Raw genomic sequence first — 19,197 nt, forward strand, 5'->3', positions numbered from 1 at the left:
GCCACTCTCTTTCCACGACATCACATGGTATGTCACCTGCCCCTTCCAGCCTCTGTAATCCCCGAGCCATCTTTTCCAGGAGCCCACGTGGTGTCCTGTGTGGAGACTGACTCTGTCAGGGCACCCCCCCCCACCACTGGGAAGGTGAATGTCTTTCTCAGGGCCCAGCCAGGAGCCAGCCCATAACACGTACAAATTACTTTGAACTCCCGAGGCTGGTGGTGTATTGATCTCTCCATTGTAGTCCTTCCAAATGGACCAAGCGTTTAAGATGATGTCTATGAAAGGGGAACGTGTCCCCAGTTCCCCTTCAAAGTGTTTTGTGGAGGTACCCCATAGACTGTAATTATAACTGGGACCACCAACTCAGCCATACAAAATTGGAATCATTCAGTGGAAAAGAAAGGGTTTTTTTAAGGTTGTAAAGTACTCTGACTGTGTAAAAAATGTGGCCCAGCATGCTGACGATGGTGGCATTTCTAGAGATGGTGGCCAGGAAGTCACAGTTTGAGGGACTGACAGGTAGTGATAGATGAGATTCCACAATTATAATGAACCCTCCACAAATGTTAATTATTTGGGGAATGATGGAACACAGTGTGGTATTATAAACAGCCTAAGTACAAAGCAGGTAGCCCTCTTTGGAAAATTGCATAAGATTCAATTTAGTGCGGGTCCTGCTGGTGCAGAGCTGAGCCAGAAAGATCAGCCCTGAGAACTCAGCCCCAGTCTGAGAGTTCAGTGACTCAGGAGCACAGACTTTTGATTCCAGATCTCATCCTTCCAGGATCCACACGTTTTATGCCTGTACACATCTACCACCCCCACACTGGAAAGCTCCAGGAAGGGGGTAATAAAAAATGAATTTTACGGCCACTGCTCTGTGCACACAGAGCCTCCCTGCCACGGAGCCTTCATCAGGCAGGGTCACAGGAGGAAGTTCATCCAGTCCCCGAACGCGGGCGTCCAGGGCCGCAGCGGTGGAGTCCCAGAGGGAAAAGGCGGCTGCGGCTCATTCTGACACCCTTGCCAGGCTTTCAGAGGCCTCGAATGGAGCGTGGGGCGTAAAGGTGTGAAAGTGCCCCTCAGCCCCGCCTCGAGGATTAACCGGAGCCACACACGTGGTCAGTGTGGGCACTCAACGAGCATCCCGTCCTTCCTTAGTCAGGGCTAGGACTTGCTGCGTGGTGCTGGGTCAGCTGCAAACCCTCCTAGCTAGCTCAGATCTGCTCTAGGGTGGAGGGCCGAGGCGGGGTGAGGAGAGGGGGATGGGCAGGTGGCCCCAGGAGGCTGCAGAGGGCAGAGCTTGTGTTCAGTCCACACACACACCCAGCACCCACTCACTCACACTCCCAGCTGGGGCAGAGCCACCCCGAGACCCCCCCCTACCAACTCCACGCCCACCCAGATATGTGGAAAGTGGATTCCAAATGGAGCTAAAAGCCCTCCACTCAACCTGGACCCAACTTCTCTTTCAAATATACAATGGAAAAAAGCCAGGTCGTAAAAGGCCCCCATCCCAGTAGAGATTGTGAACAAAGGCCAGTCTGTGCCCCTGCAAACGTACTTCCCCGGCACCCCCGTCTCCCCCCCACCCCCGACCCCCGCCTAGCCCATTCAAACAAGGATGTTTTCATTGCGATGTAAAGTGAGGTCTTTGAAGGGGAAACAATGGGATGACGGGGATTGATAGCTGGCGGAGCAGCGGAGCGAAGCCCCAGGCAGGGCTGCAGGAGAGGGAGACAGGCCGCTGGGGGCTACCCGGCGCTCTCTCTGGAGGCGACACGCACACCTTCGTCCGTGTGACTCTCCTGAGGTTGTGCAGTGTGCGCCCTGCACCCAGGTGTACGCGGCAGCTCTGAGATGCTCCAGCCTAGCCGCGGCCAGTCCTGCTGGCCTCCTCTGGACTCTTCCGTTGATGATTCTCCTAGGTGGAAGCTGGACTGAGGGATCTTCTTAGAAAGATGAAAATGCACCCAGGGTTAATTAAAAAAAAAAAAAACGGGAAAGAGGAGAAGGAGGAGGAGGAGGAAGAGGAAGGGAAGAAAATACAGGGCAGAGATGCAGTCTGGATCCCAAATGGCCCCTTTCCAGCTTACAGAGCTGAGAGTATGGGTCACAGCAAAGGGCTGGGGGAGTCAGGACCCCTAGTACTATGTCATGAGGACCCCCCAGCAGCAGTGAAGTCCAGGGCAGAACCTGCAGAGGGGCCCAGGACAGGAAAAGACAAAGGGTACTTATGTCAACAGCTGGCCCAGGGTTGGAAGGAGTGAAGGAAACCCTAGGCTCTGAGAGGGGAAGTGCCTAGTTCAGGTCAGCCTGGGAGTAAAGGCCTGGCTCATATGCCTCTGAGCTCCCTCCTCTGGGTGAGGCCACCTCTGCACCTGCGTCCCTGCGACACTTGCCCTCCCCCAGCTTCAACCAACAAATCACACACTAAGGCAATTTGCTGAGAACACACTGCCGGCGCCGACAGCACTTGCCCAAGAAATTGTGTCCCGACGAAGATGCGACGATAATGGTGTGTCAGCATGCACGGACACACTTAAAAAACGCTCTTCTGCCAAGGCAGCCCTTGCACTGGGGAGTGGAGGCAGGGCATGAATTTTGCAGGGGCTGGTACCTACCAGGGGTGTATGTTCACTGAAGGTGCAAGAGTCACCGTAACAATGATGGAGAATTTTTCAGTCACCCGGGGCTGTTCCCAGGGCACGGAGCAAGGCACACCAGCCTGACACTCACCCACATGCCCCCTTGTTGCCCTACCTGAGGCTCCCCTTCCAGGCCAGGCCTCTCTTTATCTCTGGGCCTTTGCCTGGGCAGTTCCCTGGACCCAGGGCACTCTTCCCACTCCAGATCTGTCTAATGAACAACACAGTCTTTCTAGACTCAGCTCAAAGGTGACCACCGCCTCCATAAAGAATTTTCTGATCCCCCCCCCCCCACTCCAAGTTGGTCTGGCCGTGCCCTCCTTAGTGCCTCCACAACTCCCGTATATTGTTACCCCATTATAGCACTTGCTTTGTTACGTGCGTGTCTGTTCTTTCTAGACTGTAGGCCCCCAGGTCGTAGGAACCAGGCCGTATTCATCTTTGTAGCCTCAAATCCTAGGAGTGTTCCTAGAACAGATGAGGTGCTAAACAAACATTTATTGCACACTTGGAAGGTGGATGAGTGGGAGGGTGGGTGGATGGATGGATGGATGGCGGGGTGGATGGATGGATGGAGGGTGGGTGGATGGATGGATGGATGGATGGGGGGGTGGGTGGATGGATGGATGGAGGGTGGGTGGATGGATGGATGGATGGATGGGGGGGTGGGTGGATGGATGGATGGAGGGTGGGTGGATGGATGGATGGATGGATGGATGGATAGATGGATGGATGAATGGAGGGTGGATGAGGGGATGGATAGATGGATGAATGGATGGAGGGAGGGTGAATGGATGGATGGATGAATGGAACGTGGGTGGATGGATCAATGAATGGATGTATAAATGGATGGATGGAGGGATGAATGGAGGGTGGGTGGGTGGATGGATGGATGAAAATAATGAAAAACATAATATTTTTATGAAAATAAAAGTACAGGGGCTGTCTGCCCCATGACACCAAAGCTGGAAGGATTCTTGTAGAGCTCCAGAGGCATATCTAGAGCCAGCAAAGCCCAAGGTGAAAGTCACGTTAGAATGAGGCAAGTTATAGTCTTTGAAAAAGATACTCTTGCTTTTTTGAATAAACAATTCACTTTTTGCTCTTGTCACATTCTCTCCCACTCGCAGACATTTTTACAATGGATATAACCTCATTATTTCATTATTAGTCACAAACCATGGGTAATTCACTTTCTAAACTGATTTTTGTTGCTTGCTGAAGTACTGCATCAGCTACTACTATTTAGTTTCCAACCAGAACAACCAGCAGTTCTGTGTGTGACCCCAGGGCCGGACCAGGGTGTTGCTGAATTCTGATTGGGTGAATCCTCCTGTGGTCCAAATGGTCCAAATGCCGTTTGGGGGACGCTCCTACGCAAGAGGGCAGGTTGTGGTTCCCGTTCTTGCAGGGAAGTCACGTTCTGTATTTTATATAGTACATAATAAGTCTTATCTAGTCTATGCGAATAGTTAACAATGTGTAGTTTGATGGTTCCTGCAGATGAAGCTTCCCTAAATACAACATCTCCTCTCGGTTCTGATTTCAGTCAAACGGCAGTGTTTAGATAAGTTCTAACACCACATCTGTGATCCACTGGTGATGGCTGCCATTTGTGCAGGACGCGGGGAGGGGTGCAGTCATCTGGTTTGCCTTATAGACCACCCCCTATACTCTACTACACCTGGAAGTTATCTATTCTGAACCCAGATGCTGCAGATGAAAAAGCTGTGTCCCCCAGAGAGGACAGCAGGGTAACAGCACAGCCAAGATGAGGCTGTCCCCTGACCCCCAGTCAGGAGCCTTGCAGTCAGACGGACCTGGTTTTGGCTCCTGCCTCTGCCACGTCTTAGCTGTGTGGTGTTGGGCAAGTTACTGAAGTTTGCTCGTCTGTAAAATGGGGATGATAATATTTAACTGGCAAAGTAGTTGTGAGGGCTACACTGTTCAATGACTCCGTGCAACATTTCCCATGTTGGGTTCTGAAGAACCCATGTTCCCATCCCCACATCTCTGCTGCAGCCTCCATCCACCCACCCAGGAATTGCCTCTGCTTCCTGTGGACCCCACCCACTGCGGTAAAAGGCAAGGCAAGACACGGCACATTGATAAACGTGTAGATTGCTGGCTTCTAGTTCCAGCTCTGCCTCCTACTGTCTATGACCACAGTCTCTTTAACGCTTCAGTCTCCCAGGATATACAATGGAGATCATAAAAGTACCAACCCCACAAGGCTATGGTAAGGATTTGAGGCATCAGTCCAAGTAAGGTGCTGAGTAAGGGCTCAGCAAATATCAGCGGTGTCTATACCATCAATTAGTCTACAGTGAGTCTTTAGGGCAAGTAGTTCTTACTCACACAGGGTCATTGTGTGGGTTGAAAGAGACGCTGTCCTTACAAGCACCTCCCACAGGGCCTCCAGCCGGGAGGGGTTATTATTGCTCAGTCTCTTTGCGATGACTTTTGCTTCTTCCTGGTGCCGTCTCTCCTGCTTTGACCTTGGGGACTGAACACTCACGAAAACCACGGGGATGGGGCGGGAGGGGGGCGGGCGCCTCACTGCTTCTGTGCTGCCTGCAAGGACATGCTTCCCATGAGACCCCATTTCTGCCTGTGTTACCGACTGATTGGTGGATTTGATTTTAGTATTTTATTTGATTTTAGTATTGTTTAAAAGGAGCACAATATAATCATTTGTGAACACACTTAAATCACTCCGCGGGCTGCAATAAAAACATCAAACCAAAAATTATGGCTCAGAAAGCAAGCAGGCTCTGATTTCCCCTCCATCTGGATGGGCCAGGGGGAAGTTTGTACTTGTAGTAGAAGGTGGGAAAATGAGGGGGGGTGATCACAGGGCATGGCCAAGAGCAGGGAGACCTCACGAGGCCACCGATCCTAGAACCTGGGGCCTCTCGGAGCACCGTACCTTTAGGGCCCTGCCCCTTACAGATGGAACAGAGAAGCACAGAGAGGCTGAGTGACATGATCAAGATCACACAGGAAAACCTGCCATCAGCTAATCCAGGACTCAGATGTGATTTGGTGCTGAGCCCACCTCAGTGCAGAGCTAGTGGAGACCAACATGGAGGACCCTCTGCTCCTGCTGGACTGGGAGAGGGCAGCCCCCTGCCCTCATCCTGTGTACTGGGGCTGGGAGAAAGCAGGGTGGTGCAATTCATTCATTCATTCACTCATTCATTCAATAAGTATCAAGCACCCATTATATGCCAGCCCCTGTACTAGAGGCCTGAGATCCAGTGAACAGGAAGAGATATGAGTGTAGCTGAAGAGGGGGATGCCAATTAGGAAATGCATGTGGAACCGACCACCGACTGATACCTTTAATGAAGGACTTTCACAAGCACTTCCCAAACCTAGGACTCAACAAACACATGGAAACGCTGCTCCGTGAGGCTCTTCCCACCTATTGTCTCATTTAACCCTCAGGGAGGCCCTGGGAGTTACAGATAATTAGCTCTGTTTTGCAGATAAGGAAGCTGAGACCCAGAGTAGTTACTTAGCCAAGGCCACACAGCCTGTCTGTGGTGGCACCATGTTCTTCCCACTTGCCCCCAGATGTGCAGGCTTGGGTGCAAGAAGAGAACAGGCCCTGGGAATCTGGGGACACACCTTAAGGTGGTGGCAGGAGGGGTCTGTGGCAAACAGGAGCCCCTGGACAGCAGGTACCCCCATTTTACTCACCTCTCTAGCCCCAGTGCCCACCGGTGCCTGGCACATCGTAGGAGTTAATGAAGTGCTTGTTCACCTAGGCTGGACCACTGGGCTGGCTGGGCTTACAAAAGCCCCACTGAGCCTTTGGTAACAGCCCAGACTGTACCCCGACTCCTGTTCCCTGCACCCCGAGGCCAGCTCCCTCTGGTTGAGCACTTCTTCATCCATGGGAGCCTCACTGAGCGAGCCGAACACCCCTGCTGACTCTCTTCTCTGGAAAACAGCTCACAAAGGGGATTTTTTCCTTCACTCTCAAGGCAGTTTTTCCCAGAGTGAAAGCTTCCCACTGACTCTGATCCAGGGCCACTCTGGCCTCATCTTGATCAGTTTCACCAAACACCCGGAGGGAAGAAAACACGTTGTGAGCCAAATATTCAGACCCCATCGATCATCGGAGAGCAGCCCACCCCCTCTGCCCACCCTTTATCCCGGTTTGTATTAAGTGAGACACATAGACTCGAAACTTTGAAGATTCTGGAGGCATTTAGCAGCTCTCTGGTCCACACCCCTCGCTTTATGGAGCAGCTAAACAAGGCTCAGAGTTCACAATTCCTGCCCAAGGAACCACATAAGTCACTGGAACCTCACTGGGTGTTCGCACTCCGCCCTTCTCCCTGGAAGCCCCAGCAATGCCCCTCTCACAACGCTACCCACTCTGCTTCACTTCGGGCACAACCACGAAGAAGTGGTCAAATCTGCTGCACGCCAGCTTCCCGGTCAATCACACACAGATATCCCAGAGGGAAGACTCCAGGAGTAACAGAAAATAAGTGTGCACCACGGGTCATCGGGGCGTGCTTCTGTGTTTCCGGTCATCAGAGTGAATATCTGTCTTACGGATGCAAAGCACGACCAGCCCTGTTGCCCGGTCACTGTACACGGTGAGACAGCACCCTAGTGGGGAGAAAAGAGGCCAACGACGTCTCTGGTTCATTCAGCATCTATTATTCACCAGGCACTCTGGGAGATGTTTCGTCTTGTTACAGAACGAGGCAGAAAAAAACAAAAACAAAAAAAAAAACATGATAACATTTGGCTTTAGAATTCCTCCTAGGGAGGGAAGTGCCTTTCCTTGAAACTCCACGGGAAAGGTTGTTGCCATGTTACCAAGATGACAGAGGATGATGCAACTACTTAAGAGTAAGTGGATTCTGCTCCTGGAAAGGGTGGCAAAGCACATAAGGAGAGAGAAAGGAGGAGGGAGGGAAGGAAGGAAAGGAGAAAGATGGAGAGGGGCTGGGCTTAGGCAAGGTGAAGGAGCTTTGCTCTGATGTAGACCCTCCTCCGACTCTGACATCTTCCTTATATTCTAATGCCCTGGGTGAGTGGGCTTTCTGTGGAAATGAACAAGGGGCTGAGTTTCACATCCTATCCATATGACACAGAACAGAGACCGGAAGACGTCAGCCAAGGGCCACAGCTGGGTTACACGTACCTTATGTTCAAAACTCACAGTATCCCTCTGAAGTAGTTAATATCTCAGGGTGCTTCTCATGCGGAAAGAGGAGGTCCCCCACTAAGCAAGTGGCAGAGCCAGGATTCCAACCCAGCTGGGTCTGACCACAGAGCACGTGCTCCTAACATGGGTGCTCCCGGCAGACAGAGGACCAGACAGAGAATCTCGGCCAGGTGGGCTAGCGAGGAAGAGAAGGAAGCCAAGCAGGCCAGAACGAAGACCCCGCCCCCGCCCTGGGAAGGAACCTGCAGGGGAATCCCAGAGCCTAAAGGGATCTGGTCCAGGTGAGCAACGTGTCCAGCCCCTGAATCAAAAGCCCAAGCGGCTGACATGACAAAAGAGCCAGGTGGGTACCAGGTGAGCTCAGTGGGCATCTCTCCTTGTCTCCCTCCTCCTTTGTCTCTCCTCTGGTCTTTTCTACCCTTTCCAGGAGCAGAATGAACATATTCCTATGCGGTCTCATCATTGTCACAGCATCTCTCCCTTAGGAGCAGCCCAGCCAAGGCTTCTGTGGGCTGCAGACACAAGGAAAAGGCCAAGGGAGCTTGGCAAGGTCCTATGAGACAGTCTCCCTCCCAGCATCTCTGACTGCAGAGACCCGCCTTGAGCAGCTAGGCTAACTGCAGCGCCACCTGCTGGCACACCTCGGGATCTATGGGCTGGGAGAGGCTGGGAAAGCCAGTGGCTGAGGAACAGCATAGGGCGTCCCTAGGCAGGGAGGGTGCAAACACAAAGTTCTCTCTAGAAAATGAAAACTACTGTGGGGAGAAGCCTCAAGACAGTGGAGCGATGACAGGCAAGTACCGGGGTATGCCATCACAAAAGTTCTGAGTTCTTTGCTCAGCTCATAAATGTAAGCAATTGTGCAAACCCACCAGTTCCACGGCACAGTGAGAAAAAAAAAAGGCTAAGGACGGGTGAGTTGTTAAGTAAATGCAGGAACACTTTAAGACTCAATCCTGGTGTCTCTCCTCTCTCCCTGGGCTGACTCGTCCACCCCACAGCTTCAAGATCCACTAAAGCCACACACAAACACACACATTTACATCTCCAGCCCAGATCTCTCTCCCAGCTCCAGACCCCTAGATCAGCAGCCTGGTGTCCTCTTGACTTGGACATCTGCATTGGCAGGAGTTCTTATAGTAAACCCAGTGCAAAATAACTTGAGCCAAAAAGGATGGAGTTTCGCTAGTCTGTAAAACCAGACTGTAAGGAGAGCAGAGGTGGAGCTGGACTATTTGTTGAATGAATGAAAGGGTAGAAAAACATGAAGACGTTTGTTAAGGGAAAGGGATAGGAACTAAGTCTTGGTGGGTACCTACTAGCTGCTGGGCACTTATTTAATCCGATGAGGAGGCTAAACGCGGGGGCTGGGGGATGGGGGGCTTTGTCACTTACTCAGTGTCACACAACTAGCCCATGAAAGAGTGAGGTTCAAGGTTCTGTCTGACTTGTTCCACTGTCTCTAGTTCTCAAATTACAATTATAGATGTAGGGTCTATGATTGGATATAAGGGCTTTAAGAGATTTTAGAATCTCCAACTGCACATGCAGTACTTGAATCTCTCTCTTCCCATCTCAGCCAGGTAATTGTATGGTCCCCTCATGATGGGGACCTCACCCTCAAGATAGGGATGTTATCATTGAATCATAGTAGCAGGTTAGAAAATTGAGACAGAATTTGTCCTTCTTTAGGATTAAATAAGAGAATGCATGTGCTGTGCCTACCACAGTGCCTGCGACATCAATAAATGTGATCATCGTCCCCACTTCCCTTAGGACAACTGTTCTTGTGTCTATCTTTCCCTTGGGATGCCAGGAAACAAATCTAATTCTTCTTCCCTGAGACAGCCCTTCAGATAATTGAAGACAGTGCTTCAGGGTCCCCCTGAGGCTTCGCTTACCCAGGATAAACAAATACTCCAACCCGCTTTCAGACACTCGTTGGTAAGCAAGAGTTGATGCCGTACACACTGCGATTTTCCAGCTGCTGTGGTGTGTGAGGCTTCAGAAAATCTGATGGGACAAATGGTAAACCAGCCACAGCAGGGTAGCCATGGTATCTGGATCACGACCTCTGTATAAAACAAGGGAAGTGATTGACCCTGAACAAACAGTAACGCATCCCCCGAGCTTCACCAGCTGCATTCTTGGTCCACCCACTGTGGGAAATTGTTTTAGAAGAAGAAAAAGAAATGACAGTCTCCCAAAAGGATTTTACATCATTTTAGACCCCCTGCCTTGCCAAAAGTCACTATGAATTCTTCCCAAACTCAGTTTGTGTGCTTATAGATCCAATATTGAGCAATGTAGGGGACTGAATCCATTCTAATCATAGACTATCAAACCTACCCCCAGATACTCTCTCTTTACGGATGGGGAAACTAAGGTCCAGAGGAGAGCGGCGACTTATCCAAAGTCATGCAGGAAATCTGTGCAAAAGCCTGGTCAGCTCATGAACTCCAAAGAAAGATGAGAGAGTAATGCAAACCTTCATGGGAAAGGAAGAAGAAAGGAGCTGTTTGTTAGAAAAAAAAAAACAGAAGAGAAAGGCTCTGAAAGGTCCTCTCTGGAGTGTTTCTCCCTCCTTTCATCAATTTCCTATAGAGACAATGTAGTATACAAGGGCAAGATTGGAGTCAGAAATTCCTAGGTCCATATGCTGACTCGGCCACTGGCTCTGTGTGTGATCTTGGACAGACTACTAGCCTTTCAGGTACTCAGTTTCGTCATGAATAAAATGAGAATAGGAACAGCTCCCTCAAAGGAATATTATGAGTCTTAAATAAAATACATAGAGAGACTTTTGGTTCTCAGTAATGGTGGAGCAGCTTATATCAGACTAACCCTTCTGGAAATAACAATTATAACCTCTGGACAAAATATTTCAAAAGTACTATTTGATGGCATTGGAGAGAGACTAAAAACAGGCAGAAACTGGAGGGTATACAGCCCTTGAAGGAAGGGAATCACACTGGATGAAATACACATTTATTTACCTGATGTCTCCTTTGAGGGCACGTCGAGTTCTAAGGGAATATTGTAGATAGAGTTCAAGCAGAAAGCAGCAGTCATTGAGTTTAAAAGTCTCAAGCTAGAGTTCGGGGTTGCCAGAAAAGCTAAAAAAAAATGGGAAGAAAAATCCTAGAAAGGAGGGGCCCCCAGAGGAAGAGCCCCCAAATTTTTATCTCATTTCTCTGCTGCTGAGAGATGGGAGATGACAAATTGTGGAAGTGGGAAGATGTGGCCCGTGTAAGAGACTTTGAGAAGATCAGCATTTATAAGAAGGTTATAAAAAAAATAAGATAGGAAAACTGGTATTGGAGCCAGACGTAGAAGGCTTGGGAGGTCAACGGAATTGAGGTTGTCATGTAGTAGATGCTCAATAATGGTCTGTTAGCTGCGTAAGTGAATGAAGGAGCCCCTGGGCCTGTCGAGGCTGGAGCTCTGGGGCTGACTGCTGCCCCCTCCTTCCTGTCTTGTAGCTCACATACCTGCCCCCGCCGTGGGGCGAGTGCCGGTCCTCGGAGATGGGACTCGACTTCTTTCCTGTTTACAGCATCACTGCCTGTCGGATTGACTGTGAGACCCGCTACATCGTGGAGAACTGCAACTGTCGCATGGTCCACATGCCAGGTCAGTGCCAGGCGAGGGCAGCCACAGGGGCCCAGGACTACCTGCGACCTTCTTTGCATTTCTCACCCTGATGGGAAACTCTTCACCCACTCCACGAGGATGCAAAGGGATGCTGTTCTGGGAAGACTGTTATTTGATGCCCAAACGCTTAGAGGGCGGATGGAAACATCCAGTCTGGCAACCAAGGTGGCATCCTGGTGTCCAGAAGTGGTCAGGTGTTTGGAGAACGTTCCTCCCAATGTTCAATGTGTTTGCTAATTGTTTGCTGTTCTTCCCTCCTAGAGTTCAGTGTCCAGATATCTGGATGCTTACAATTCTTGCATCCTGGTGTGGTACACGTTCAAACATCCAGATGGTTATTGCTTTCCTCCAGATGTTTCCCTTCTTGCATCCAAATGTCTAGCATTCTTTCACGCTAGGCAAGAGTCCATCAGCCAGCAAATGAATGCGTGTGTACTGACATTTCTGTTGTCAGACTAACAATGCATGTAGCCATCATTAGAGGCAGTTGGCTTGTCAGAGGCAGAAGTGGAGTGCGGGGAGGGGGGCTGATTGGGGCAGGAAGAGTTTGGTACCGCAGCATGGAAGGAAGGATGACTGAGGCTGAAGTCAGTGGCCTTGGCTTCTAACTCAGGTTCCTCCACTTTACTGCTGTGTGACGTGGTACAAGTTACTAAACCTCTCTATTCTTACCTCCATTATCTTTAAAACACAATCATTCGTGGTTAGGAGGATAAAATTAGGCTAAGATATAAAAATGCTTTGTTGGGAATTCCCTGGTGGTCCAGTGGTTAGAGCTCCACGCTTCCACTGCAGGGGGTTTGGGTTCGATCCCTGGTCAGGGAACTAAGATCCCGCAAGCTCCGCAGTGCGGCCAAAAAGAAAGCTTTGTCAATTGCAAACGTCAGTGGTGATTGTGTTAACACATGGGGAGAGGGAATCGAGAGTACTGTTGACTGAAGACCTACTATGTGCTGGGAACTTTGCTGTTATATTTCATGGCTACAATTTCATGGTTATATCATACTTCATTTGTTTATTAGCTAAATCCTGATATCAGACATTTTGTTCATTACCAATCGTTTTCTGTTATAACCAATGCTGAAATGAACATCCTTAGAGCTCAATTCTAAATTAGTGCATTATGATCAGTAATTTCTCTAGCAATCTAAATTTAAAATTATCGACCTTTAAAATTGCCTCTGAGCTTCCTAGAAGACAGAGCAAAAAGGGAAACATATCAGTTAAATTTTTATTATTAGAAAGGAGGAAGCATATCAGTTCTTCAGCTCTTGAAAAAAAAAGGTGTTTAGGGAGAAGGTAAGGAAAAGATATCGTGGTGGGCTTTAACTTTAGCACTTGGTAAAAGAAAAAAAAAAAAAGCTTCTGGATTTCTACAGAGACCAGAGAGAATTGAGCACTGGTAAATGCTACCTGCCTGATGCTCAGACTGGATCACCAGCCAGTGAAGTTTCCCCATGGAACCTGAGCCCAAAGCAAGCAGGAGAGATTTTAATCATTTCCCTCCCCCCACCCACCCCCCGCCCATGACACTGTTACTGGCATCTCAATTATAATGTGGAATTAAGGGCACAGCAAAGAGGAGACTAACAAAGCAGCCCTCACTCCCCTACAGCAGTGTGGTGTGGTGGAAAGAGCCCTAGCCTCGGAATCAGACAGACCTGGGTTCAAAGCCCACCTGCATCACCGCTAGCTCTGATGTCCTGGGAAAACAGGATTCTTAAGCCTCAATTCTCTCCTGGGTGAAACGGATACAGTATTTCCTATTTCCAGAGGTACCCGTGTGGGTTAAAGGGGACAATGCATGCCCAGGACTTAGTAGGTGCTTACCACTGCTTCCCCACTTTGACTGTCAACGCTTTCCTATCACATACGTAAGCCAGATTGTGCAATCTGGGAGAAGTTAGCTAGACCGGCCTTGTTACCACAGAGCAGATCAGAACCCAGTCTTCTGCTCCCCCACTGCCCCCAGGCAGCCCTGATCAATGGCTGCCTTCTGACCATCCACTGGTGAACTGCTGCCCCTCCTAGGTTACCAAGGTACCCGGATGCAATCCCTTCCCCCAGCCCAAGGAGGGGAGGGGTTGCTGCCTGAGTACCTCTCCCTGTCTTTCTTCTTTGCAGGGGATGCCCCTTTCTGTACCCCTGAGCAACACAAGGAGTGTGCAGAGCCTGCCCTAGGTCAGTACCAGGGGCCAGATGGAATGATGGGGGAGGGGCTGCGATCAAGACCTGGGAGAACTTCCGGGTGCAGCAGAGAGATGGGGGGAAGGGGAGTGGGGAAGGGTGAGGGGAAAGAGGCTGGAAAGGGTGGCATCCCTGCAGGGACGGGAGAGGGAGATGGAGAGGAGGAAGGAGAAGAGGGGTGGGGGAGGGAATTGATGCAAGTGGATGAGGGCTGGAAACCAGACTAGGGAAAGAAAGGAGGTAGAGAGGTGGGGGTAGGGGAGGAGTGGGTTTCGGGGGAGCAGAGAGCACTTCGGAATGCAGAGGAGCGGGCAGAGATGAGGAGAGGATGGGCAGTGAGCGTCCGGGTGGGCACCAAAGGAGATCAGCGATATCTCCCCGCGCACACTCTGCCGGTTATTCCAAGGCTGTCCTGTCTCTGCATGCTCCGCTGAGCCAGGCGCGCCCCCCTACTCCCCCTCCTTCTGCTGGGTGTTTGCTGGGCCACACCCCCCACCCTGGAAAACTTCCAAGTGAGGGAGACCACACAAACAAGCTGCAGCCCCCAAGCTAGACCCACTCCACGTGCCCACCTGTTCCGGCCCCGGGAAATGATTTATAACCAAGACAAGCAGAGAGTATTTAAATCATCCGGACTCAAGTTCGTTCAGCAGCTGCCCTTGCTGGATCTAAGTGCAGCAGCTCTGGACTCACAGGTCCAGACGCCTCCGGGAGGGCTGGCGGGAAGGAGAAGGAGTGACTTCCAATGGACGCGAAGACTCAGTTCCGCGTCCTAAACCAGCGAGCAGAGCAGGTGGGCATTGGCTATATGGGAGCCCTGGAGGGAGAACCACGGAGCCCAGAGTTTCAGAGAAAATGGTCTCCCACACTTGCCTTTGGAGAACAGCCCCCTTTGTAGATGAGAACTGAGACTAGGAGCAGAGAAGAAGGCCCTGGGAAGGTGAGGGGTCCGGGACTCCCTTGGAGCCCATTCTCCAAAAGTGGTGCCTTTTCAAAGATTTACAAAGGGTGACATAACAGTAAAGGAAGCAGAAGGAAAACAGGACCAAGAGTAACAGAGAAAGAGTGGGCACGTTCTATGAGAGCTCACACCCTCATCAACCTGTAGCAAAAGCCCGGCCCTCCTTCTCTCCACAGCCCCCCACCCCTCATTTACCCGGATGGCACCTCCTCCCAGCTCACTCCTCTGCTGCGGGAACCTGGCTCCTCTGGGCCAGGAGGTCCACCTGACTAAGCCCTGCCTCCCTCTCCCCTCCAGGTCTGCTGGCGGAAAAGGACAGTAATTACTGTCTCTGCAGGACACCCTGCAACCTGACCCGCTACAACAAAGAGCTCTCCATGGTGAAGATCCCCAGCAAGACGTCAGCCAAGTACCTCGAGAAGAAATTTAACAAATCAGAAAAATATATCTCGTACGTTAAGTGGACATGGTGGATGGAGGTGGGGGAGGATGAACTAGGAAAACATGGGGGGCAGTCGAGGAAGAGGGCAAGGTAAGCAATTAATTCTATTTGGCAGACATTAATTGAGCACCTGCTGTTTGCCACGTTCTGTGCTCAGGCTCAGGATATGAAGACAAAGCAGATTAAGAGGCAGCCCCAGCCTTTAAGGAGCTTATAGTCTGGTGGAGAGACAAGTACTAAACTGAAAGCTATATAGGCTGATGCAGGTAATAAGAGAAGCGGCTGGCCGCACCTTGCGTAAGGATGCTGTCAAGGAAAGCTTCAGAGATGTTTTTCTTTTTGCATTTTTTTTATTAGTTATCCATTTTATACCTATTAGTGTATATATGTCAATCCAGAGATGTTTTTACAGGATGTAGAGGAGTTTTCCAGGCAGGTTTTGCACATTCTGTTCCCTCTGCCTGGAATGCTTTTCCTCTCACCCTTCACCTAGCTGGTTCCTCATTGTGCGGGTCTCCATTTAAACGTCATCTCTTCCGACGACTAAATTAGTCCCCTCCTGTCATTTTTCTCTGGAAGCACTCTGGTGTTTTCCTTTATAACACACACCACCGTGTGTAATTCTATATGCACGTGTGTGTTTCCTGAAATTAACTTGCCCGCTTCACGAAAGTGAAGCTCCTTGAGGGCAGGAAACTTTCTTGTTTTGTTCTCTGCTGTGGAGTGTCTGGCACAGAGTTGACGCTCAAAAAATATATATATATCTTTTAACAGAATAAGTGAAAGAAAGACACAGGAGCAGAGGGTGTCCCAGGCAGAGGCTCAGCAGAGAAAATCAGTGAAGGGCAGACAAGATTATGGGAAGGGGAGGCTGGGGGAGGTGGCTGTGTCCAAGGTAGAGGATCCTGCAGGCTGAGCTGGGCGGGGGTGGGACGCAGGGAGTGGACTTATTCTAAGAGGACAGGCGGCCACAGAAGAACTTCCACCAGGCGAGTGACAGGCTCACATTTGCCGTTTAGGTAGAACCTTCTGGAAATGTTCTTTATCTGTGATGTCCTACATGATGGCCACTGGCCACATGTGGCTACTGAGCGTTTTAAATGTAGCCTGAGTGATGGAGGAACTGGATGCTAATTTTACGTCACGTGGATTAGTTTAGCGGTTGTAGGAAGACCCTTCAGGCGGCAGATAGAGGACAGACCGGAAGCCAGGTGGGCAGAAGGGAGCCAGGTGGGAAGCAGTTGCCATAAACCAGGCAAGAGAGGGTGACACTGCGAATGGCACCTGGGCGAGCCCCGCAGGGAAAGGGCTCCTCTCGCCCAGCCTCTCCCTCCTGCCCACACCGTCACCAGACCTCATCCTGGGACGGCTTTTGCCCTGTGGGTTGAGGACAAGGAGCACTGAGGTCATTGTGAGCCACGTCGTGGAAGGAGCCAGGGAACTTTGTAGGAGGTGCCAGGCCCCACCGTCACAGACATTGTGCCGGCCGTAATGACTTCTCCTGCCTAGATGTGTCTCGTGCACACATCTGCCCAAAAGAGAAAAGAGAACCGGAGTGCTTCCATCAGAACACCTGCAACCAGGTGTGGGTTTTCTCCCTAAAAACCCTCCCTGGTCCCTGCAGCTGACTTGGCCATCCGGGGTAGGGCCCCCACTAGGAGGAGCTTGCTATCAATCCCGGTAAGGACTGGGGGCCTCTCCAGAGCGGGCCGGGGAGGTCAGCGGGGGGCAGGCGAGCAAGCCTTGTCAAGACAGTGCTGAGCTCACCTGCACGTAAGGGCCCAGGCAGACCCTCTGGGAGCACAGAGACCTGGAGGCCAGGCAGGATTCCTGGAAAGGGTGCAGAGAGAGAGGGGCGTTAGCAATAAGGGGCCAAGGGGACAGCTGATATACACCTCCAGGCCCATGAAGAGCTCTGAGCTGGGAGTCAGGATGTCAGGTTCAAGCCCCAGCTGTGCCACTAACCAGCTCTAAATTTGGGCCAGTTGTTTCACTTCCCTGGGCCTCAGTTTCCCCATCTGTCTGTGGGGAAATTGTATTAGACGATCCCCGTGGATCCTGATGGCTCTCACCGCGAATGACACTGGACATTTCCTCCGCAGAGAGAACATCCTCGTCCTGGATATATTTTTTGAGGCTCTCAATTATGAGACCATTGAACAGAAGAAGGCGTACGAAGTTGCTGCCTTACTTGGTAGGTCAGAGTGTCTGTTGCACAAATGTCCGCGTCTCATGGGGATGGGCTGGTGGGCGGTTTACTCCCTCTTCCCTTTGCACTGCTCCTGCCCCAGAATGGGAAGAACTCCACGTGCTGGAGGTGTTAGGCCCAGTTCATGTCCCAGTCTAGGCCTCAGTTTCCCCATCAACACAATGAAGTAGCTGAGCTAGACGGTCTCTCGGGGCCTTTCCAGCGCCATCCTCTTGGGATTCTATGGTCTTCCGCCCCCAGGTTGGAGTCAGAGCCCTGGGGCCATGGCAGGAAGAAAGAGCTGTCAAGTGGAGGGAGGGCTGAGCTGTGGGTGGTCCCAGGCAGTGGGCCCAGGGAGGGTCCCCCATGGAGCCCCCACTGGAAAGCAATTTTGCTGCATTGAGAAGGCCCGGTGCCCCCTGGACTGAGAGCCCTTTGTCAAACACAACAGAAGGGCCATGCATTCCCCAGAAATCTACAAACCTGACTGCCACCCCACCCTAGGGCCAGCTCCCCTGGCCCCGAGGGCACATGATGGATGCAGGAAGTTAATTTCAACACAGTCCCAGCCCAGCGTAAAACTCACAAGACCCCTGCAGGTGCACAGTTAAAAAGACCTGCTCTGGACTCGTCCCCCAACTCCCACTCACTCTCAAGAAAGGATCTGGTGTCTGTGGCTTCGAGGAAAAATAGCTCTTGTCTCTGTGAACTGAATCAGGTGAGAATAGCATCCTGGGTGAGGGCGGGGAGGCATACACCTTCTACCTGGAAGTACAAGGGGAGAGCAAGCCACGGGCTGCTGCACACCAACTGGGAGAACGTGGGCAGGTGGCTTCACTGAACCTCAGGTTTCTCATCTGTAAAATGGGTCTAATAAAACTCACTTTGTGAGTTCGCCGTGATGGTTAAATGTGGAAAAGCCCCAGCCCACAGGAGGTCCATAAATAGTAGTTTCTGGCACCTGGACACACCATGCCAGGGACCCAGGGCCTACCCTGCGGCACCATCTGAGCGTGTCTGTTCCTCTCCCAGGAGGCTAGGGAACTGGGCCACCGTGGGGTGCCCGCTGGGCTAAGGTGGTCATCACCTGGGCCTTGGAGACGGTTGTGGCCAAAGGGCCTCATGCCCTGAGCTGGTGGTAGAGCCCTGCTCCTGCCACCTTGATTTCCTAAAGAAGACCAAGGACATGCCTCCTCCCCTCCCCTCCCCTTCCCTCCCCTACACAGGCTCACAGTCACACTCAGACACACACACACACACGCAGCGACGAGGGCCTGAGGCCCGAATCTGCCAGGAGAGGTAGCTGGTCCCTGCAGCAGACATGAGAGAGCGTTTTCCCAGCATCTTGCTCCCACCCAGAATAGCCCGCCGTGCAAATCACGCTGCCATCTGTACCTCCCGTGAGGACAGCAAATGCTGCTCGCAAACCGTGAGCCACGGCACCCAATGGGGCCCGTCCCTCCCCTCCCCCCCGCACACAGCGCACCCCTCCCGCGGTGAACACACCCTCACAGGCCCACATGCAAGCCACGCGGCTACAGAGACACGTACGTGCACACAAGTTGCATGCCTACACACTCACGTGCTCACACCCGCCCATGTTCACACATGCTCACTCAGACACACCGTGCCCGCTCCCACAAAGCCACATTTGGATGCACTCGTGTAGCTACCCTAGACGTGGCTTGCCGCCTATGTAAAGCTGTCGGTGGTCAGACGTATCGCCTGCTTCTATCCCACACGTGTTCGCGGACGGCGAGCCCAGGCCCATACCCCACGCTCCGCCACACGGCTCACACACGCACAGACACGCCCCACTCCTGACGTGCACATGCATTGTGCACACTCCCCGATAAGCCTCCACTGAGGATATTAGAGGGGGCGGAGGGGCAGGAGAGGAGTGAAGGGGAGCCACGTTGA

The 19,197-nt window shown here is 51.5% G+C and overlaps 1 protein-coding gene across 2 annotated transcripts in view; it reads left to right on the top strand.

Moving 5' to 3' along the window:
* Positions 1 to 19,197, top strand: part of ASIC2 (acid sensing ion channel subunit 2) — a gene marked incomplete at its 5' end in the record, with an annotated part of 1,025,374 nt that overhangs the window by 999,349 nt on the left and 6,828 nt on the right. For both annotated transcript variants that reach the window (XM_082370897.1, XM_082370896.1), the window contains 4 exons: positions 11,328 to 11,478; positions 13,624 to 13,680; positions 14,945 to 15,098; positions 17,192 to 17,283. In XM_082370897.1, coding sequence (XP_082227023.1) covers positions 11,328 to 11,478; positions 13,624 to 13,680; positions 14,945 to 15,098; positions 17,192 to 17,283 — 454 coding nt within the window. The remainder of the gene's footprint in view (positions 1 to 11,327; positions 11,479 to 13,623; positions 13,681 to 14,944; positions 15,099 to 17,191; positions 17,284 to 19,197) is intronic.

The sequence above is a fragment of the Balaenoptera borealis genome, assembly GCF_965194805.1.
Source record: "Balaenoptera borealis genome assembly, chromosome: 20".
NCBI classification, from domain to species: Eukaryota; Metazoa; Chordata; class Mammalia; order Artiodactyla; family Balaenopteridae; genus Balaenoptera; species Balaenoptera borealis.